We start from the raw sequence: 23,551 nt of genomic DNA on the forward strand, positions 1-23,551 counted from the left end.
GATTACAGGCGCCCGCTACCACACCCAGCTAATTTTTTTATTTTTAGTAGAGATAGGGTTTCAACATGTTGGTCAGGCTGGTCTCAAATTCCTGACCTCAGGTGATCCACCTACCTCGGCCTCCCAAAGTACTGGGATTACAGGTGTGAGCCACCGCACCCGGCCCCTACTGCATTTATTAATACTCCTAACCACCCTCTGATTAAAGAATTAAGGATACCAGGAATCAGCATTTTCTTTAAAAGACAGGTCTCACCCTGTCACCCAGGCTGGAGTGCCATGGCATGACCATAGCTCACTGCAGCCTCAACCGCTTGGGCTCAAGTAATGCTCCCATCTTAACCTCACAAGTAGCTGGGACTACAAGGCACATGTCACCGTACTCTGCTAATTTTTAAATTTTCTTGCAGAAATGGGTTTCACTATGTTTCCTAGGCTGGTCTTAAACTCCTGGGCTCAAGCAATCCCCCTGCCTCAGCCTCCGAAAGTGCTGAGATCATGCCTGGCTTCAGTATTTTTATAGTTAAAAATAACCTGAAAACATCTTCTGTTGGTATGTCTATAATATGGAAACAGTGTTATAAAGTTGTACTATATATTAGAACCATATATTAGAACACTATTCAACAGTTTAAAATATTCACTGATAGAGATACCTAAAGTGTATTTATTAAGTGAAAAAGCACATTGCAGAACAATAGGTGCAGCATAATCATATTTTGGGAAAAAAACCAAAATATCATCATAATTCTAAAATCCCTAACCTACTTCTTTGTATAGAGGCAGAAAAGTCTCTGGCAGCACATGCCCCAAAATGCAGGTTACATCCTCTTGGGGATGGAGTTTGGACAAAAATATTTTTATTATTTATTGTATACATTTTGAAAAAGAGGGAGAAAAAGTAATAATAGGATTAGTGGTGATTTTTATATTCTATTTTGGGCTCTTCTGTATTTCTCAAGTTTTTCATATTATAGACATAAAAATTATATCATTGCCAGATAAAAAAATTAAGGCTCTCAGGAGTCCATCACTAAGTGGAGTAGTTTTGGAGATTTCTTTAAAGTGAAGGCAAAATTTTTTTATGTCTTTAGATTGTTGCCCTTTGCACAGGCCCCAGAAAACGTTCCTCACAATTACTCACCTCCCTCTAGGCTCCCTGGTAGAAGAGGACTAATTAACACCCGCCCTGCCTGAGCCTTGGTGTACAGGAAAGGTCCTGGCAACACATCTTTTCATTCCTGAGTTAGGCTCCCCCTAAGCAGCTTCCTGCCTCTGCGTCTCATCCCTGTCTCAGCAGTCTGGTGTTGGTTAGCATTGGATTAACACCTCTTAAAGACCCACCTGTATTCTCCAGCTGATTATCCAAAGCCAGTGGATAGGCTGGGTGCAGTGGCTCACGCCTGTAATCCCAGCACTTTGGGAGGCTGAGGCAGGTGGATCACTTGAGGTCAGGAGTTCGAGATGAGTCTGGCCAACATGGTGAAACCCTGAGTCTACTAAAAATACAAAAATTAGATGCGTGTGGTGGCACACGCCTGTAATCCCAGCTACTTGGGAGGCTGAGGCAGGAGAATCACTTGAATCCTGGAGGCGGAGGTTGCAGTGACCCGAGATCGCTTACTGCACTCCAAGCCTGGGCGACAGAGTGAGACTGTTTCTCAAAAAAAAAAAAAAAAAAGCCAGTGGATAATGAATGCACGAAACAATAAACATGGTTGTGTCCTTTCTGTTCTTGTGGAGAAATGATACCATGTGCTTCTGTGACCTTCCTTCTTCTGCTTTCCTTTCCCAGATGCGGTGTTTGCATTCCAGTTGCGCAATCCTGTCCACAATGGCCATGCTTTGTTGATGCAGGACACTCGCCGCAGGCTCCTAGAAAGGGGCTACAAGCACCCGGTCCTCCTGCTACACCCTCTGGGGGGCTGGACCAAAGATGACGATGTGCCTCTGGACTGGCGGATGAAGCAGCACGCGGCTGTGCTCGAGGAAGGGGTCCTGGATCCCAAGTCAACCATTGTTGCCATCTTTCCGTCTCCCATGTTATATGCTGGCCCTACAGAGGTGAGTAATTCCCAGAGCTGGGCTTTGAGAGTCAGAAATTCAGACTCAAACTTTACATAGAAGAGTAAATGAGTCTCTGGGATCCTTTCTGCTTCCTCATAAGCAGATTCTGGAATGTTCTGGTGTCTCTTCTTTATCCAGCTTCATTATGTTTCCACTCAGTATTTGAAAAATGCTAGAAGGCTGGGCACAGTGGCTGACACCTATAATCCCAGCACTTTGAGAGGCCGAGGCGGGCAGATCACAAGGTCAGGAGTTCGAGACCAGCCTGACCAACATGATGAAACCCCGTCTCTACTAAAAATACAATTAGCCGAGTGTGGTGGTGTGCCCCTGTAATCCCAGCTACTCGGAAAGCTGAGGCAGGAGAATCACTTGAACCTGGGTGGCAGAGGTTGCAGTGAGCCGAGATCACACCACTGCACTCCAGCCTGGGCAACAGAGCAAGACTCCGTCTCAAAAAAAAAGAAAAAAAGAAAAATGCTAGAAACATCAAATCAAACCTGTTTTACATTGCCTTTGAGAATATGGAAGTTGGCCAGTGAAAGAGGTGGCTAATGAAACTTAACTGGGTTATAGGGCAAGTTGTATCTAACCTAATATTCAATTTCAGAAGTTCCAGTTACTCACCATGCCCTGTGAGCTTCATTAGGAGAGGATATCTTTAAAAGATAAATGTCTCCCTTTTATCATAACACAGTGAGCTTATCACACAGAGATTTTCTTTGTCCCACTGCACCACCACTGTAGTGGATCTGAATGAGTTTGCCGCAAGTATGATGAATAGAAAGGGTCTCAACCCTTTGGAATGCCCCAAACTGAGTTTAATGAATTAATTCTCTTCAATCAGATCAAAGTTCCAGGCCCCTACCTCTCCTTTCCATCCTTTGTGTTGCTATCTGGGCTTTAAAGAGGGCAAGTGTTCCGTTGAACTGAAATCAGCATCTGCATGTGGAAGGTAATTAGCTCATTAACGGCAGTCAGATAATGAGATATTGGAGTTTGTAATTTCCTTTAAACTGCAATTTATTGTGAATAGGGAGGCACTGGAAAGTAAAATCCGTACAGTTCTGTAGAATACTAAGATTTGAGTGTTCTTGTCCTGCTAGCCTGTTTGGAGAAGAGATGAAGAAATACAACCTTGAGTTATGAGGGAGGAAGCCTACCTTTAGAGCTCCTACCCAACATAACAAAGCATGACGAGTGGATGGAGTCTTAGAACCTCAGTGATTTTCTTGCAATTCTTAGTTGACTCACATTACTGAATTACTTTTAAAGCAGAATAAAGGTGTCTCCATAAACCATGACCCACAGATTTAACCCATAATGACCAGCATGTCCCTTATGTAACATTTCCTAGGTCCAGTGGCACTGCAGGTCCCGGATGATTGCAGGGGCCAATTTCTACATTGTGGGCAGGGACCCTGCAGGAATGCCCCATCCTGAAACCAAGAAGGATCTGTATGAACCCACTCATGGGGGCAAGGTCTTGAGCATGGCCCCTGGCCTCACCTCTGTGGAAATCATTCCATTCCGAGTGGCTGCCTACAACAAAGCCAAAAAAGCCATGGACTTCTATGATCCAGCAAGGTAGGTTTTCAGGGGAAAATTCTTTTATCAACATCTGTATAATAGAAATGATGAGGCAGAATTTGGGCCCTTTGAAAAACTCTCCAGTGCACTGCCACATGCTCCCAAGTGGACTGAGTCCCTTGAGAGTCAGGATGTGGTCTTATACATTTTGTCCCCTAAAGTTGTACTACAGTCTTTTGCATATAGTAGATGATCCATAAATATTTCTCTTTCAACATGCATTCTTGAGCATGCGCGGAGTGTCTGGCACACTAAGTGAAAAGAAGCAACACAGAGATTGCAATGAATATTTATGGTGCACTTGCTCCCCATGCTGAGGGCTCACAGAAGTAGGCAGATAAATAGAAGACAGTCTCTGGTCTCAAGACACTTCCCAGGAACAGTATAGGTGCATGGTAAATACTGAATGGATAGCTGCCATTATTTTCCTTTTCTTCTGCAAGTTCCTGAAGATTTAGAGGAGTGCCCACTTTCAAAGATGCAGCATTTTACAGAAAGAACGTGGGTCTCAAAAACCATAACCTACTCCAGGAATCCTTAAGGCAGATATCATTTACCTACACTGAGTTCTTTGTTGCCACCCTGTAACAGGCACAATGAGTTTGACTTCATCTCAGGAACTCGTATGAGGAAGCTCGCCCGGGAAGGAGAGAATCCTCCAGACGGCTTCATGGCCCCCAAAGCATGGAAGGTCCTGACAGATTATTACAGGTCCCTGGAGAAGAACTAATGCCTTTGGCTCCAGAGTTTCTTTCTGAAGTGCTCTTTGATTACCTTTTCTATTTTTATGATTAGATGCTTTGTATTAAATTGCTTCTCAATGATGCATTTTAATCTTTTATAATGAAGTAAAAGTTGTGTCTATAATTTAAATACACACACACACAAAGTCAAACTGAAGACCAAATCTTAGCAGGTGAAAGCAATATTCTTATACATTTCAGAATAAAATTAGCTCTATGTATTTTCTACTGCATCTGAGCAGGCAGGTCCCAGATTTCTTAAAGCTTTGACCATGTGTCTAGTTACTTGATGAAAAATGAATATATTTTCCAGCATGTCTTGCCAACCTGCACTCTTAACAATGTCATTTATCAGTTATAAAACATATCAGATTAAGCATCCTCTTCTGTACAATTGACCAAAACAAAAAAAATTTTTTTTCTCACTCTAAAAGAGGTGTGGCTCACATCAAGATTCTTCCTGATGTTTTACTTCATGCTGTACAAAGCCTTAATGTTGTAATCATATCTTACGTGCTGAAGACCTGACTGGAGAAACAAAATGTGCAATAACATGAATTTAATCCTAGAGATCTGTGCAGCCTATTTCTGTCACAAAAGTTATATTGTCTAATAAGAAGAGACGTCTTAATGGCCTCTGTGAGTAATGTAACTCCAGTTAAACGGTGACTTTTAATAGCGTACAGCGCTTTGATGAAAGGAGGTCAATGTGGCGATGTTGTGGAAAGTTATCTTTCCCGCTCTTTGCTGTGGTCATTGTGTCCTGCAGAAAGGATGGCCCTGACTGCAGCAGCAGCGTCAGCTATAACAAAAAATAATTCACACTATCAGACTAGCAAGGCACTAGAACTGGAAAGACCACAGAAAACAAAGAATCCAGCCCTTTCATCTTACAGGTGAACAAACTGTGATGATGCACATGTATGTGCTTTGTAAGCTGCTGAGCACTGTAACAAAATGTAAATTTGCCATTATTAGGAAATGCTGGTGGCAGTGAAGGAGTACCCAGGCCACTTGACTCCCAGTCTGGTGCCCTGTCTACACCAGACAACACAGGACCTGGGTCAGATTCCCCTCAGCTGCTTAACAAAGTTCCTTGAACAGAAAGTGCTTACAAAGCTGCCTTCTTGGATGCTGAAAGGTCGAGTTTTCTGAACTCCACTGATTTTATTGCAGTTGAAGAAAAAAAAAAAAAAAAAAAAAGCTATTCCAAAGATTTCAAGCTGTTCTGCGAACATCTTCTGATGACTTTACTTCCTAAGAGGCAATGTTTTTACTTTATGCATAATTCATTGTTGCCAAGGAATATGTGAAGAAACAGCACCTTTTAGTATATAGGTCTCTCTGGAAGAGACCTAAATTGGAAAGAGAAAACTGTGATAATTTTCATATTCTCATTTTTTAAAAAATGCTAATCTTAACTAACAGTTCTTTTGAGAATAAGTTACACGCAATGGCCACAGCAGTTTGTCTTTAATAGTATAGTGCCTATACTTATGTAATCAGTTACTCACTACTGCCTTTAAAAACAATCCAGCATATTTATTGAAAACATGAGACAGGATTATAGTGCCTTAACCGATATATTTTGTGATTAAAAATATATATATTTAAAACTGCTCTTCTGCTCTAGTACCATGCTTAGTGCAAATGATTATTTCTATGTACAACTGATGCTTGTTCTTATTTTAATAAATTTATCAGAGTGAAGGCTGAGTTTTTTCCGCCTGTAACATTGGGTGTGGGTTGATCACACAACTTAAGGGCTTTGTGACTTTGTATAACTGGAGTGAGACAGCAGCAACTCTCTTGAACATCATAATTGAGACTATTTACCCTTACTCATGTCTTTTCTTTTTTTTTTTTTTTTAAAACTGAGTCTTGCTCTGTCTCCCAGGCTGGAGGGCAGTGGCACAATCTCGGCTCACTGCAACCTCCACCTCCTGGATTCAAGCAATTCACCTGCCTCAGCCTCCTGAGTAGCTGGGATTACAGGTGCACACCACCACGCCCGGCTAATTTTTGTATTTTTAGTAGAGACAGGGTTTCACCATGTTGGCCAGGCTGTTCTTGAACTTCTGACCTTGTGATCCACCTGCCTCAGCCTCCCAAAGTGCTGGGATTACAGGCCCACCACACCCTTTTTTTTTGAGACAATCTCACTCTGTCACCCAGGCTGGAGTGCAGTGGCGCAATCTTGGCTCACTGCAACCTCTGCCTCCTGGGTTTAAGCAAGAGTAGCTGGGATTCATTACTGGGTATATGCCCAAAGGAATATAAATCATTCTGCTATAATGACACATGTACACATGTTTATTGCAGCACTATTTACAATAGCAAAGACATGGAACCGACCCAAATGCCCATCAATGACAGACTGGATAAAGAAAATGTGGCACATTTGCACCATGGAATACTATGCAGCCATAAAAGGGAATGACATCATGTCCTTTGCAGGGACATGGATGAAGCTGGAAGCCATCATCCTCAGCAAACTAACACAGTAACAGAAAACTAAACACTGCATGTTCTCACCCATAAGTGGCAGTTGAACAATGAGAACACATGGACACACAGAGGGGAACATCACACACTGGGGTCTGTTGCAGGGTGGTGAGGGGAGGGAACTTAGAGGACGGGTCAATAGGTACAATAAACCACGATGGCACACATATACCTATGAAACAAACCTGCATGTTCTGCACATGTATCCGTTTTTTTTTTTTCGAAGAATTTTTTTTTTTAAAGAGTACCTGGGATTACAGGTGTGTGCCACGACACCCTGCTAATTTTTGTGTATATATATATATATAGTTAGACATGGGGTTTCACCATGTGGCCCACGCTGGTCTTGAACTCCTGAACTCAAGCAATCTGCCTGCCTCAGCCTCCCAAAGTGCTGGGATTACAAGTGTGAGCCACCACGCCCGGCCTATTCTTGTCATCTTCTAAATTGTGCTCTAGATGTGTAAGACACATGGTCTCAGCCAAGCACTTAATGACATTTTCGGTAGCTGCTGGGTTGCTCAGCCACCTCCTCAGCCCAGAACTTCATCGCAGTTTTTTGTTTTTTGTTTTGAGATGAAGCTACTTTGTTTCCTTTTCCTCAAAGGAACAGATCTTATTAAGTGCCCCTAAGGAGTTTCACCAGTAGGGCTGGAAGCAGTTGGGTTTTTCTCTCAGCAACCCCCGTACCTCTACTAATGCAGAAAAGGTTACCTGTTCCCACCAAAACTTCCAGCAGCCTTCAGGCCTGCAACTTTTTTCCATGAACCCCTCCTTCCCTTCTATCCTGAAGGTGTCATGCATTTTTTGCTGCTAATCCTCACCCCAAATAAAACTGGTGTATATAGCCAATTCAAAGCTGCCATTTGTAGCCCCCTTTTTTCTCCCCACGTTACTTGGTGGCTCCTAGCGCCAATTAGTAGGGTAAAGTGGGCAGGAAATGTCTATGTAAACACATGAAGATGTCAGTGTTGCTGAGGGAGTATGCCAAACTGTTTCAGGATCTTTTTCGGAAAAGATCCTGAAAGGCATATGATATCATTTAGTCAGATGATGGCAAACTCTTATTAAATTTATCAACACTTTTATCAGGTCACAATATTTTTCCCTATCATCTTCCCTACAAGAAGAAACAAATCTCGATTACTTGGGAACAGCAATTCATTTTCTCCTTATCCTCCTTTTTTTCCAGTATGTGACTTTCAGGTCTACCACTGATCTTCAACATAACTCTCCTTATAGGCAGGAAACCAGCAAACTGAATAGGCACCAGGTCAGTCAATTGTTCTCATGTCTAAAGATTTGATGGAATGAGAGGAAGCCAGAATACACCACCCCAGAATATATTTCTTTGGCAAATTTTGAGTTGATTTTCTGAGAACTGCAGGCAGGAATAGCTCTGAAAAGCTGTCCATTTCTAAAGGAAATTTACATCTACCTTACTAAGGTAAACAGAGGATGCAAGCAGAGGTTTCTCTCTGAAGCCCCTTTATCTGCCTAAAGACAGATAAAGCTCTGACACCTCCCTAAAACAGAGACTACCACAGGCAGTCACCTATTCTTCTGATAGCTGTTGCCTAAGAGATTTCATTTGTACAAAACAGCCTTTGCTTACCACGCAAAGTTGCTCACCATCCATCTAGGCAGAGTTGGGCAGGCCAAGTAGCATTCATCATCAAGTGGAAGTGGAGCTTATGGGATCCGAAGAAGCAGTCCCTGAAGGCCCGTCCACACAAACTACATATGTAAGTTGCTCATACTTCCAGCATGTCCACTTGTTATAATATTACGTTTCATTTAGTATATACCCAACACCCAACATATTTCAATCTTATGGCATCAAGTAACCACCTGGTCATTTGTCAGATTTTGTCTAACAGTCTTCCCCACAATTTTCTTTGAATAAGTTACCTCTCCTTTCGCAGTTAGATCAATCGGTAAACCCAGCTGCTTTGCCTCAAACCATTTAAGCCAAAGTAGTTCCTGGAGAGTCGTCAAAGCTCCAAGACTGCCAGGGGTGATTTTTGACCTGGCTTTGCACACTCATGTCCAGGCATTTAAATTCTGAATGGGCATTTTAAGCAGCTGGAGTTCATTTAATCCATGAGGAATAAAAGCAAGATTATTGAGCAATTTCTGCTTAGAAAAATATTTGGGAGCTAAGTTTCTATCCCGAGTCTGGTTCTTTAGCTTCCGCTTGATCTTATATCCGTCAAATAAATTCTTTATTGCTTAGGTTAGCTAGAGTTGGTTGCTACAAACAGAATCCTAACTGATATTCTTTATAAGTCTATGACTATGGCCTAACAGATGACCCTCATCTCCCTTAGACATGATTGCAAGTGATTTTGCTTTACTGGATATAGCCAATCCCCTATCTCAGTTATCTTGGCCATTCTTAGAATTCCTGGAAGCTATGTATTTTCAGAACAGTGGGATATACACCACTGTGTTCTAGTTTCAGTTCCAAATCTGCATGTCAGTAACTATTTCAATGTCTGGGTTTAGTTTATTTTTATTATTTTTTATTTTTTGTAGAGAAGGTCTCACTATGTCACCCAGTCTGGAGGCAATGGTGCAATCTCGGCTCACTGCAATTTTCACCTCCTAGGCTCAAGTGATCCTTCCCAGCAGCTGAGATTACAGGTGCACTTGGCTTTAGTTTTACAACTGAGTTGTCATGGTTAACAAACCTGTGTCCTCGATGCATTCCACACCCAATACTCTCACTGTAACCTATTTAAAAAGCACAAAAGGTAGTATCTGAAAGTATTCCCATGCAGGTTTATGACTGTAAATATTAGACAATTACAAAAATATAATCCCACTTCAGTGTTTTAGTAATGAGACCCTTATAGGCCATTAATAAATAGTATAAACTTTACACCAATGTAACTGGGATGTTTTCTGTGTCTACTCACATTGCTAAGTGGTTTTAGGTTTGATTTATCTGCACACAGCATCTGTGTCATACATGACAATCATATTTTAGTTAATTAGGTTAGAAGCCCATATTTAAATAAGGTTCAAGTTCTCCTCGATATGATTTTCATTAACATCATGATTTAGGCAGAATGTTTTCCTATACATGTAAATAAAGAGAGCTTTAGCTTTAAAAAAAAAAAAAAGACTAGAGAACTCTATCTTTGATAACTAAATCTATAACAAATTTAATAATGAAGGCTCTGTAAAGATTTCTGTCAGTTCTAGATAGAATTATTCTATGACTTAATTTGAAGCACCCAGTTGGTGCTGGAGTTTCAGCCGTGCACTAGATATATTTAGCATATCAGAATTCTGTTCAATATTCTGATGTTAAGAGAAGCTAAAAAGAAACATAAAATATACATCATCCAATTTATTTTCTTTATCCAGAAGAAATCTGTTAACATTTTCCCACAGTAACAATTCAAGTAAAAAATTCCTACCGAGATGATGTTGCCGCCATTTTTACACAAGCACACTCAAGGCTTGAAACATCCTCATCTAGCATTAAACCTGTAAGTTACAGCTACTAAATACTGTTAGGCTATTATAATGCATACAGAATAGATTACCCCAACCCAGCTCTTAATATCATGAGTGCTGGGTTTACCTGCACGTGGGGGGTTGGCTGAGATCGAAAGGAGAGACATAGTAAAGGAGATACTAAATTGATTCAACTACTTCATTTCTAAACTCTACATAAAAGGCCTGGGAATAGCTTGAGACACATCAGACTTATCAAAAGTCTTCCGGCAATGATGCTTTTAGAGAAACATGGCGTAAGTGATCCTTTCAGTCTCAATCCCTAGAGTACAGGCCTAGGGATTATGGAACTGGTTTAAGTATGGAGAATGCTTAAAGATTGAGCCTGGTCAACAGGATATGTACATCAGTGTGTGAAACTGACAATATTAATATGACAGCTAACATTTGAGCAGAAATTCTGTGCCAGGCACTATGCTGAGGGCATTACATGCATTATTTTATTATCCAACCCTTTAAGATGAGTGCCACTGTTGCCCCATTTTACAGATGAGAAACGGGGTCTCACAGACACACAGTTAGTTAATGGGGAGCCTGAGTTTATACTCAGGAAGCCTGATTCTAGATCCAGTACTCTTAAGTATTATCCGAAACGAATTATCTTAGAATCTAGAATTCAACTACATATGTGAAATGCATGTCTAAAACAGAAGGATAGATGTTACATAACACTAAAAGTTATTTAAAAATCAGGAAAATAGTTTCCTGAATTACTTTATGGTCTTAACATGCCTAGATGAGTCATAGTTGCTGGGATTAGTATACTTCTCTAACTTCATTTGATGATTAAAACCACAAAGAAATTGAATAACCACTCCTACCGGATATTGTGAATTTAAGAGAAGACAAAAAGAAAGGACACGTGGAGGTATACATTACTCCTTATTTTCGATTAATATGTCACCAGATTAAAATTAAATTACTGAAATTCACATTAAAACAGAAATGACTACACACTAGGATAGATGCTATTGTAGTGTGAAAACTCCATAGCAAGATAAAGTCTAAACACAAGTTTTATAAACCAAAAAAGTCCCAGAAAATTTAAAATTACTGAAAAAGACCAAAGATTAAGTGGAGAACAACCAATAAAGAGGGACCCCTTTATTACACATTTATAAAATAATAGTATAATATAGTTATTAAAAATGGGACACTTTTTTCCATTTTTGGTATCTTGTATTCAATTTTTCCATCCTCTTCACAATCTTCCATAACTTGCTTTTTGTTATCCAGTGTTCACCTGAAACTTCTACCCCACCATTCAAAGTACAACCGAAGAATAAATGATCTAATAGATTGTTGTGAGACATTATCAGATAAATTAATCCAGTAACACAAGAGATTGAGAGTTTTAAAATAAATACAGTAAAAGCAAAAACATATGAAGCATAATTTAATCTGATGATTCAGAGCACCTCAAGATTGTGTTGTAACGTTTTCCTCATGCTGCGTGTTTAGGTGCCTGTAACAGAATTCTGGTTAGTAAAATATTGAAAAAAATTTCACATATAATTCACATTAAATGACTACAGATAGATACAATATGGGCATTTTGATGTGTCCATTTGTACCTGACCAGGGCACAATTTATAATATACTAAGAAAACTAAAATTAATTACAAAATGAGTATTTTTAGCACACTTAGTAACAGCTACTTGTTTTAAACTATTATTTCATTTTTGGTGACCAAATTGTATTTGACCATAATTAAAGAACACATAACCTTAAAATAATATTTAAGAAACATAGTTACAACAGACATATGTTACATTAAATGAAGAAAGGAAAGAAATGTACATGTATTAAAGGGCACTGAGGTTTTTCAAACCTTTTCTTTTGAAAAGTCTTTTAATCCACTTCCATGTACATCAATTTAAACTTACTTAAAAAGTTTATACTCGGTATACTTACAGAAAGAGGTGAAATCAGTGTTGAGCACATGACTGCCTAACAACCATTCAATGCTGATCACGAACTAGTATTTTTATTTGATTATCCTGACAAACATAATAATTGAGCCCATGTATATATGCAAGATGTGGAGGATCCAACTAATCAACTGCAGAAAGAAAAACACTCAACTTAAAAAAGGTTGAAACAAATGACAAATGGAAATGGCTGAATCACTGTACCTTTTTGACACAACCTTAAATCTTAGTTTTACTATATATTATTTGGTACTCCTGGATTCAGTAGTTGGGGTAAAAAAGGTTTCTGTATTCAAACGTATCTACAGAATGTCAATATAAAATGTGTGGATATATACATTTAATATACACACACACGCGCACACACACAAATGCATACTCACATGTCTAGGAACCAGCACCTAACCACATCCCCATTTCTCACTAATGACCCAATGAATCATTTATGACTGTAAGACCAGCTTAGATTTTATAAGGCTGTACAATATATGGCTGAAGAGGTCAAACACAAGCACCCACATTCAGGCTGGATTCAACTGTTCCTCCTCATGATTTTTGACAAACAGTAATACCACTTATGTAACAACTATATCTCAATAACTTAGAATTCAGAGTATAAAACCATAAACATTGAGCTCCCTCATTGTTTCAAGAGCACTCTTTCCATTCTATTTCCACTGACTGATAAGAGGACACACCAAACTAGATCACTGAACTGTACAAATGATCTTTACTCTTAATCTAAACAAACATGTGTTAAAACATTCTGAAATGCTGCATCCTTTGATTTCTTCATCTTTTCAATTGCCCGATGCAGGTCCTGCTGTTGAACAGGCCGAATTTCATCTTCATCATGGCTAAAATGCAAATAAAACCATCAAATACTCAAATAATTTTAGAATACACCTCCCTAAAATATTTTACCAAGATTTAAAAGAGATGCATGTGGTAAAAAAAAAAAAAATTTGTTTTCAACTGTAGAAAAGAGTATAAAAATGAAATCTCTTTACCATTCAAGACCCCCAAAGACAACCATAATGAACAGTTTCATGTAAATGCTTCCAGGAATTATCTACACATAGAGAAATCATAAGGAATTTTTTAAAAGCACTGACTGCTAAGAAGTAGGAAGTTAAAATAGCTACAATCAAAGACTTCACATCTAGAATATAAGTACACAATATTACCATAAGGTAAAAAATGTTATATAGTTTATTGAAATGGGAATGTAATTCCAATTAAAAAAATCATGTAATTCCCATGAAAACTATAATTTAAAAACTATCATTGCTAGGTATATACTTACATGCATGTTTTGCTTTTTACAAATTGAGAGTAAAATTCTTCACTATCAACAAAAACCAACTAATCCAAATCCTCCCTACTTCAATGAGAAACAAAATCCAGAATATTATGGCTCCTTTGTAATTTACAGATATTCAGGGGAAAACATTCAGGAAAGTTATGATAACCCAAGTCCATCCAGATTTTTCATACTGAAATATAAAATTATAAAATATGAAATTCAGTAGGAAATATAAAATTAGCCAGACTTCTCATACTGAAATATAGTTTTCAGGGCTTTGAGGCAGCAAAAAAATAGATCTTTCATTATTAGTGTAATCTGCCTAAGCAAAATTTACTAACTGGTTGGTTATTTCTCCTCTTAATCTTATATATAAGAATAAAAACCTGGCCAGGAGTGGTGGCTCACACCTGTAATCCTAGCACTTTGGGAGGCTGAGGTGGGTGGATCACCTAAGGTCAGGAGTTCGAGACCAGCCTGGCCAACATGGCGAAATCCCGTCTCTACAAAAACCACAAAAAGTAGCTGGGCATGGTGATGGGTGCCTATAATCCCAGCTACTTGGGAGACTGAGACAGGAGAATTGCTTGAACCCGGGGGCAGAGGTTGCAGTGAGCTGAGATTGCGCCACTTCACTCCAGCCTGGGCAAAAGAGCGAAACTCCGTCTCAAAAAAAAGAGAAGAGAATAAAAACCTTTGGACGGTAGATTCTGAGGGTACACTAACGATGATGGGTCCAGAGCCACTGCATACACAGCTACCAGTTGACAGAGTAGCTTTCATGTAGACCTTTCTATATCAAAGCCCGCAAAACATTTTTTTGCTGAAGTTTGCTATGGCAACACACTGCAACTATATATATGAATACCACAGGCAAGTGAAAACACTAGGAAGGTGAGGAAGGGAGACCAAGAAACAAAGGGACAAGAGTTGGAGAATTCCTTTAATACAACCCCAAAAAGTACACTGGGGTTGACCAAGAATCACAGAAATTGTTAGAAGGTTGATATTCTGAAAAGAAATGCAGTATAATAGGCAAGTAGCCTTTTAGGAAACTTCCTTAAAGGACATGCTTCACTAGGGCTGAATTATCCCAGTTCACTAGTATCTTTGCTGAAATAAGGCTGGTAAAAAATTGGATTCTCAACTTCATTATACTTTGGAACTGGTTCCAAGTAAAATTTGCTGCAGTGATAAATGGTCTTTGTTTTAGTAAATACATATTCATTAACAAATTGAGGTCTAGTCTTCAATACCTCCAACTCCCCTCACATTTACATGTGAAATTTCCATGGATCATCAGAAGGAATTCAACATTTTTTCTCCTTCATTCTAGACCCTTCCCACAATTCTGCCCTCCTTCATTTTCAGAATTCTGCTTTGGAAAAATGGTAATAAACAAAGTTGCAGGGGGTGATAATCCAAATTTACCTTTTATTTCGTAAGTGGTGTTTCTAATATAAAGCAAAATAAAAGAAACTAACCTAAAAGCTCTAAAAGGTTTTAACAAGTATTAAAAATCAAGTCAAAATAATATACCTTTCTTCTGATGTAGAATTAACATATTCTCTAACACAGAGGAGGGCAGCATCTCGACACATCTCTTTTAGGTCACTTCCTGAAAAGCCATCAGTTTCCTGGGCAACTTCTAGCAGGTCTACATGCCTATCCACCTTAAACAAATAAAAAAACATGCTTAAAAAACAAAAATAAATATATTGCAAATACTACCAAATACCCATCTTAAAGAAAGTTAAGCATATTATAACAGCATGGGAGGAGAAACAATAGTTTCTAGAAGCTTTTTTTAACCACAAAAGCTTAGAAATTTGAAATATAATTTTCCTTATTTGTCCTTATGATTAAGACAAATAATTATTACTAGATACACTGTAGAGTGATGGGGAAGAACAGATATTGGACTTGCTTTGATATCTCTCAAGAAGGTACCAAGGTGACATTTTTCTGTAATATATTCAACATACAGTACTTGGCAAATGTAATTAACTCCAGAGTCCATTACAGAAAAACACACAAAAAAACTCTTAACATTCCTTTTAATTGTAATGCTTGGTATTCTATTATCTCAACATGAATTTAGCACCTAAACTTCTGCTCCTCAAGCTAAGCTTATAGTCAAGCCAATTAAGTGACTGTCCTAGCCACGTAATAGACTTGAGATAGTCTAATCATACTAAACTTATGTACAGATTAAGAAGAGAAAATAAGCAAGAAAAAAACCTATGACTACCATCTAGTAAATGATTCTTATGTCTCATTCACTGGGGTAAGCACTTTGTATGTATTATTCTCATTTAATCTTCTCAGAAACTATCAATTTCATTTTCAGATAAGAATCATGAGACCTGGACAGGTAAACATAGTCAGAGCCAGGATTTGAACACAATATAGTGAGGTCCAGCTGTATTTTTCCCCCATTTAGCTCATCACTTGTTACAGCAACATTTATTTTCCCCCACTGATGTGAAATGCCACCTTATAGTTACTAAATTCCCATTTGTATTTGTATTATATTTACTAAATTCCCTTTGTATTTGTGGAAGACACAGTGTTTTAGGAAGAACAGCAACTCTACACAAGGACAAGAGAGTTGAAGGTGAGACAACATTGCCAGCTCTGCAACTGTGACCTCACATAACAGTGCTCTCATTCCTAAATGTAAGGGTTACATGAAGATAAATCATGTTTTTTGATAAAAAGAAAACTGAACCCAGAGGGCAAGAGTGCAAGCAGCAATGGTAAGCAAAGCAAATGGTAAATACATGGATAAATCTAAATAAACTTTAGCTATATAAATAGTAGTAATAATTATTATAGTAGTCATAATCATTTGGAGTACAAAAACAAAGTGGAGCTAAAATGCTATATAATAAGAATATGTAAAACGGAGGAGACATCTACATTAAGGTATTCTAAAGTGTTACAATTAAAGCATTAAAAAGAGGATACGGATATTATTAACTTAGACTTTATTTATGTATGTCAAAATACATAGGTGCCACTAAAGGACAGAAAGGGTAACACTAAAGGAAAGAAAGAGAATGTGTAATTTCCAAACCAACAGAGGAAGGGAGAAAAACAGAATAAAGAATACAAGAACAGTATTAACAAACTCAGGACTAGAGGGGGACAAATAAGCAAAGAAAAAGCATAAGTATTAAAATAATAATGAATGAATCCAAATTTATGAGTAATCACCATAAATGCAAATAGACTAAACTTGGCTGGTAAAAGATTTTATACAGAAGAACCCAAAATGTAGCTGTTTGAAGTTTATAAAAGACATACTGATGCTGAAAGGGAAAAAACAGGCTTTGTGTTACATTTGAAATAAAAACAAAGAAAAGCAGGAAGTAGAAGGCTGAAAGATATCAGCTTTTAATAAAAAGAAAGCTAATGTAGTTCTAGTTACATCAGATTTTTACTCAAAATGAATAACTGAGAAGCCATTATATAATGATTAAAAAATTTCACCAGAAAAATATAACAATTCTGCACTTGTAGACATACATGTAACATGGCCTCAAAACATACAGCAAAAATTTATTTAATTACATATAAAAATGGGCAAATTCACAATACTGGAAGATTTTTAACTTATGTCTCATGTACTGCCACATCAGTGAGTTCTTAGGACTGGTGACAGCACCTGTGATCTAATGTACATACATGTATATAATTTAGATCTTAGTCCTTTGATGGTTATAGGGTTGCAAATATTTTGGTTGCGGCTTGTTTTTTCACTTTGTTCATGTTATCCTGTGATACAGAAGCTTTAAGTCTGATTACAGTCAGACTTCTCTATTCTCTTTCCTTTGTAGTTTTTAATTTTTTGTGAATTGAGAAACTCTTCTCATGTGTCCTTAAGAGACAAGACACATACAAGGATCTAATTTTTCTACTGTTGGTAAAAAGAATAAAAATAACATATACCTATACACATGTATTAGGTATCTGTTCACATATATTCATGGGATTGATACACTCTATCAACTCCTGGACAGCAGTTTACCAATGATGGTGATAATGGGAGATGGTCAGTGGTTGCTTAAGGTTGTACTTAATTAAAAAATATATATATAAAGCAAATGTGGAAATACATTAAAATTGCCTGTTAAATATGGGTGGAAGATAATAGGGCTATTTGTTTATATGTTTGAAATATTTCATACATTTAACAAACTACTTTACAGAGCCTTCCAAACTATACTATGAGATGTTAAAAATTAAACATCCAACACTTCCTCCTGTCTTTTGACCAGTCCGTTGTTGGGCCACCCTATGTTCTAACCACTCACAAATCTTGTGCCTGACAAGATGATACAGTTAGAAAGATGAACCAACCAAGTATAAGAAAACAAAGAAAAGAAGATTCCCGTCACTGGGGAAGCAAGATTTAATTAAGAGGTACCATACCCTAATGGTTACGAGTAGGCTCCATCACTTCTTTGTGTAATCCTGGGCAAGTTACTACATAACTTCTCTGGGTTTCAGTTTCCTCAGCTGTAAAAATAGGACTAATATGTACTCCTTAGAGAAATGAGGATTAAATAAAACAATGTATAGCTCACCAAAATGCTTGGCACATGGCAAGCACTCTAAACGTAGCTCATTTTGTTGTAAAATAACTTTTAGATAAACCATGAAATAATGAGAACCTTTTCATTAGGCAACTCTGAAAGCAATTCCCAAGTTAAAAAGATTTTGAATATAGGCAGCAACAGCAGAATAAGTTAACAGACTGCGAAAATAGCTTGAAAGAATGATACTTACTTATGTGCAGTTGTTTATTATTATATCCACCATTAATAGTATATTTGTAAATAACATCTCTGTATTCTAAGCATTTTACACTTATAATTTTATTTCAAGACCAGCTGGGGCAAATGCTTATGAGGCCCTGATATGGTCTGGCTCTGTGTCCCCACCCAAGTCTCATGTTGAATTTAATTCCCAATGCTAGGGGAGGGACCTGTTGGGAAGTGACTGGATTATAGGGGCACATTTCCCCCTGTTCTCATGATAGTGAGTTCTCTCAAGATCTTATGGTTTAAAAGTGTGTGGCACTTCCCCCTTCAATCTCTCCCTCTCCTGCTCTGCCATGGTAAGACGTGCTTGCTTCCCTTTCGCCTTCCACCATAATTGTAAGTTTCCTGAGGCCTCCCAGCCATACTTCCTGTACAGCCTATGGAACTGTGAGTCAATTAAACCTCTTTTCTTCATAAGTTATCCAGTCTCAGGTAGTTCTTTATAGTGGTTTGTGAACGGGCTAATACAGACCCCATCTCAACAAAAAAAATTTTTGTTAACTAGCTGGGTGTCTAGTTACTCAGGAGGCTGAGGCAGGAGGATCACCTGAGCCAAGGAGTTCAAGGCTGCAGTGAGCTACGATTACACCACTGCATTCCAGTCTGGCTAGAATGACGAGGCTGGTCAGCTAGAATGTAGGAGACCCTCAGTTCTGTCTCAAAACAAACAAACAAACAAAAAACAACTATTGCTGCTATATCATATAAAAGTAAATTCAGGTCAGTTTGTATAGGGAAAAAAGCTACCTCCTTAAACTCAGACAAAATACTTTCATAGGGTATACATTTTATCAGTGCTAATTCTTTTTATACTTAAAACCTTAAGCCAAAATCACTACACTATCTTTTTAAAATAAGTGAATCATGTTAAGGAGTACCTATCAAAAAAAGAATTGTAAAAGAGTAGAACACGGTATCATTTCAAAAGTTTCAATCTTTTATTCAGAGAAGAAGAATTCAAACTCTGGAAGTTCATGTGAATTAAAAAACAAACAACCCTCATTCAGCTCCACAATGTATAAGCATGACGGTGCTCAGTTTACCAAATAAATATATGTGCTACTGATTTGAGGCATCTTTAACAAAATTAAATGAATTTTCTTCAGATTTTATTGAAGTAGCAGTAATCCTTCAGCATACAAATACCAACCAGTGGGAAATGACAAGATGTTCTCATGTCAGCAGTTACCCAGGGAGCATTCATATTTTGCAACATAAAACTGATTAGAAACTATACTTTGTGGTTTTATGAATAAGAAACAGAATTACTAAAAATTCCCTGTAGCTGGGCAGGATGGCTCATGCTTGTAATCCTAGCACTTTGGGAGGCTGAGATGGGTGGATCTCTTGAGCTCAAGAGTTCTAGACTGGTCCGGGCAACATGGCGAAATCCCACTTCTAAAAAATACAAAAAATTAGCTGGGTGTGGTGGCATGCACCTATAGTCCCAGCTACTTAGGGGGCTGAGGTAGGAGGATCACTTGAGCCCAGGAAGGCTAGAGTGAGCTGAGATCGTGCCACCATACTCCAGCCTGGGTGACAAAGCAGAGACCGTTTAAAAAAAAAAAAAAAAAATTCCCTGTAGCTATGAAAAACATAATCCTAAAAGAAAAGACAGTACTATTTCAGAAAGCAGAATACTAAATACTAAACTTTAGAGACATGTATAATTTCTTCCTCTTATTTATTTATTTTTTTAGAGACAGGGTCTTGCTCTGTCACCCAGGCTGGAATGCAGTGGTGCATTCACTGCAGCCTTGAACTTCTAAGCTCAAGTGATCCTCCTGCCTCAGTCTCCCGAGTAGCTAGGCACACCCAGTTAAATTTTAAAATTTCTTTGTAGATGTGAGGTCTCATCATGTTGCCCAGACCTGTCTCAAACTCCTGGCCTCAAGTGATTCTCCCACCATGGCCTTCAGAAGTGCTAGGATTAGAGGCATGAGTCATCAAGCCCAGCACTGACATGAGTAACTTCTTAAGTTTAAATGTGAAACTAAATAACCTGTGTAATTTATGGCTATGTTACAAGAAAAAGGGCTTAAATTTCATCACTTATACTCATATTAATCAGCTATATGTAAAGCATCTGCATCATCTCCAGCTACACTAGACCACATTATATTTCAAAAATTTTATAAACTTCCAGTCATGCAATATGATCCTTCATCAAAATGGTTTAAATTAAATAACTGTACTGGTTAACTTGAAGTCTCCAAAACTGTCAGTAACTACCTTCTAATATCTGTTAAATTTCTAGCCACACCATAGTCATCCTAATTCAAAGGAACTTGTTAACTATCCCCTTTATTTTCTTCTCTAAACTTTTCACTGGTGTCTATCACTGCTAAAGGTTTACCAATTGTGTTTTATCTAAACAGTACTACAACTACACTTTTTATTTATTTTTTTTGAGACAGAGTCTTACTCTGTCACCCAGGCTGGAGTGTAGTGGCACGATCTCGGGTCACTGTAACCTCCGACTCTGGGGTTCAAGTGATTTTCCTGCCTCAGCCTCCCAAGTAGCTGGGGTTACAGGTGCCAGCCACCATGCCCAGCTAATTTGTTTGTATTTTTAGTAGAGACAGGGTTTCACCATGTTGGCCAGGCTGGTTTCAAACTGCTGACCTCAGGTGATCCGCCTCCCTTGGCCTCTCAAAGTGACAGGATTACACAATGTCTTTTTGAAAGCAGCTACCAAAAATTCAATTAAAAGACGGCCGGGCGTGGTGGCTCATGCCTGTAATCCCAGTACTTTGGGAGGCTGAGGTGGGCGGATCATGAGGTCAGGAGTTTGAGACCAGCCTGACCAACATGGTGAAACCTCTTCTCTACTAAGAATATATGTATATACATAAAAATTAGCCGGGTGTGGTGGCGCGCACCTATAATCCCAGCCACTCAGGTGGCTGAGGCAGGAGAATTGCTTGAACCCAGGAGGCAGAGGTTGCTGATTTCTTTACTGATTTCTTGTCTAGGACCAAAGTTCCTTACCTAAAAAACATGAAGGATTTTAGGAATTTCCCTGAAAGTGTACATATTTCATGTACATATGTAGTTTTCTTAGAAAAGACTACTTTTATCTCATTCTTAAAGGGCCCTATGACACGCTTCCTCCAAAATGATTCATAACCACTGATCCCAATCTTTGTAATTTGCTAGGTTCTTTAAACTCTTGCATACACTATATGTTGTTTTGATATGTTTTTAAGGAAACAGGCTGAGAATGGTGGTTCACGCCTATAATCCTAGCACGTTGGGAGGCCAGGGCAGGAGGAGAGCTTGAGGACAGGAGTTCAAGACCTGCCTGGGTAACATAGTGAGACCCTTTCTCTACAAAAAAATTTTTAAAGAACAAAAAACAACTAGCTGTGTATGGTGAAGCATGCGTGTAGTCCTAGCTACTTGGGAGACCGAGGTGGGAAGATCACTTGAGCCCAGGAGGTCAAGGTTGCAGTGCACTATGATCACATCACAGCACTTTAGCCTGGGTAATACAGTGAGACCCTAAAAAAACAACACATCAGCCTGGGTAAACAGAGTGAGAACAAAGTGAGACCCTATCTCTTTGTTTTTTTTTTTTTTGTAAGTTCCATTGAACTCTGCTTGATAAGATAGCTTATCTCTTTAAAAAATAAATAAATAAATCATTAGAACACTACTGAAAGACACAAAAGTAAACACCCAGAAAGACATATATGCCATTGGGCAGAAAAATTCAACATCAAAAAGATACTCTTAAATGAGATTCCACCAAAAATATTAATGTTTGTTTTTTTCCTACATAAGACAAATTTATTCTAAAATTTATGCAGAGAAAAAGAATTAAAATAACCTTGGGGCTCGGGGACAACAAGGGATATACAGTTCTACCAGATATTAAAACTTACAAAGCCTCAATAATTAAAACAGTATGATGCTAGGGCATAAACATACAAAAGAGCAAGACCTGAATTTAAAGTCCAGAAACAGTCAATACATATGAGAATTTGGTAAAAGTGGCATCTCTAGTGGCTATAAAAAAAAAAAATGGGCTGAGCACAGTGGCTCACGCCTGGAATCCCAGTGCTATGGGAGGCTGATGCACGTGGATCACTTAAGCTCAGTACTTCAAGACCAGCCTGGCCAATATGATGAAACCCTGTCTCTATGAAAAAATACAAAAAATTGGCCAGGCGTGGTGGCACGTGCCTGTAATCCCAGCTACTTGGGAAGCTGAGGTACAAGAATCACTTGAACCTGGAAGGCAGAGGTTGCAGTGAGCAGAGATCACGCCACCATACTCCAGCCTGGGTGACAAAGCAAGACTCTGTCACAAAAAAATAAAAAAAAGAAAAAAGGGTGTTGGACAAGTAGGTATCCATCCAGAAAAACAAAACCAAAGTTGGATTCATACTGCATATCATGTACCTAAATTCCAAATATATTAAAGAGTTAAATGTAAAACATACAAGCCACCGAGATATTATGTTTCTCCTGATGGAAGAATATAATTCTGCCTATGAAGCTGTGCTGTCCTGTCCTGTGTCTCCTCCCCACCAACCTGAACTTCATCTGGTCTCTTGATCCAACTACCAATTTTAGAGGAACAACTACTCCTCTGCAATCGGCAAAACCCAGACTGTGGACAACTCAGGACAAACACAACCTAGTTTCTCTAGTAAATAATTTTAAAAGCGTGGGTGCGGGGGAGGAAGCAAGATGAGGGAAGAACCTATAACCCATAAATTAAGAGAGACATAAAAACTATCAAAGAATTGCAAATTAGGAAATTCATATGGATCTTGAGTCAAACAAATACATGGTTTAAAAAAGGTATTTAAAAAGAGATAATCAGAGACTTGTACATAGACTAGGATAATGAAAATAATGACTTACTGTCAATTGTTTGATAGGTATAACATGGCAATTAGGCTAGGGTAAAAAAAAAGAATCCTTTTCTTTTAGAGATACAACTAAAACATTTACAGGTGAGATATAATGGGAAAAAATAGGAAGTGTGGAAGTAGGGCATGGCTAGAGAAGAATTAGCCATGGGGTTTATGGTAATTCAA

The 23,551-nt window shown here is 38.3% G+C and overlaps 2 protein-coding genes across 8 annotated transcripts in view; one reads left to right on the forward strand and one right to left on the reverse strand.

Moving 5' to 3' along the window:
- Positions 1-6,110, forward strand: part of PAPSS2 (3'-phosphoadenosine 5'-phosphosulfate synthase 2) — a 91,035-nt gene extending 84,925 nt beyond the window's left edge. For 2 of the 3 annotated variants that reach the window (XM_077945177.1, XM_015147608.3), the window contains exons 11-13: positions 1,796-2,064; positions 3,425-3,654; positions 4,249-6,110. In XM_077945177.1, coding sequence (XP_077801303.1) covers positions 1,796-2,064; positions 3,425-3,654; positions 4,249-4,387 — 638 coding nt within the window. In that variant the 3' untranslated portion in view covers positions 4,388-6,110. 3 annotated transcript variants of the gene reach the window in all.
- Positions 6,111-11,522: 5,412 nt separating this feature from the next.
- The window catches only part of ATAD1 (ATPase family AAA domain containing 1), a 63,617-nt gene continuing 51,588 nt past the window's right edge, over positions 11,523-23,551 (reverse strand). For 4 of the 5 annotated variants that reach the window (XM_028853386.2, XM_015147612.3, XM_077945178.1 and 1 more), the window contains 2 exons: positions 15,211-15,344; positions 11,523-13,222 (listed from right to left, as the gene is read on the reverse strand). In XM_028853386.2, the coding sequence (XP_028709219.1) occupies positions 13,102-13,222; positions 15,211-15,344 (255 nt within the window). In that variant the 3' untranslated portion in view covers positions 11,523-13,101. The remainder of the gene's footprint in view (positions 13,223-15,210; positions 15,345-23,551) is intronic. The other variant, NM_001257770.2, reaches the window with a different exon arrangement.

This window comes from Macaca mulatta, chromosome 9, assembly GCF_049350105.2.
Source record: "Macaca mulatta isolate MMU2019108-1 chromosome 9, T2T-MMU8v2.0, whole genome shotgun sequence".
NCBI classification, from domain to species: Eukaryota; Metazoa; Chordata; class Mammalia; order Primates; family Cercopithecidae; genus Macaca; species Macaca mulatta.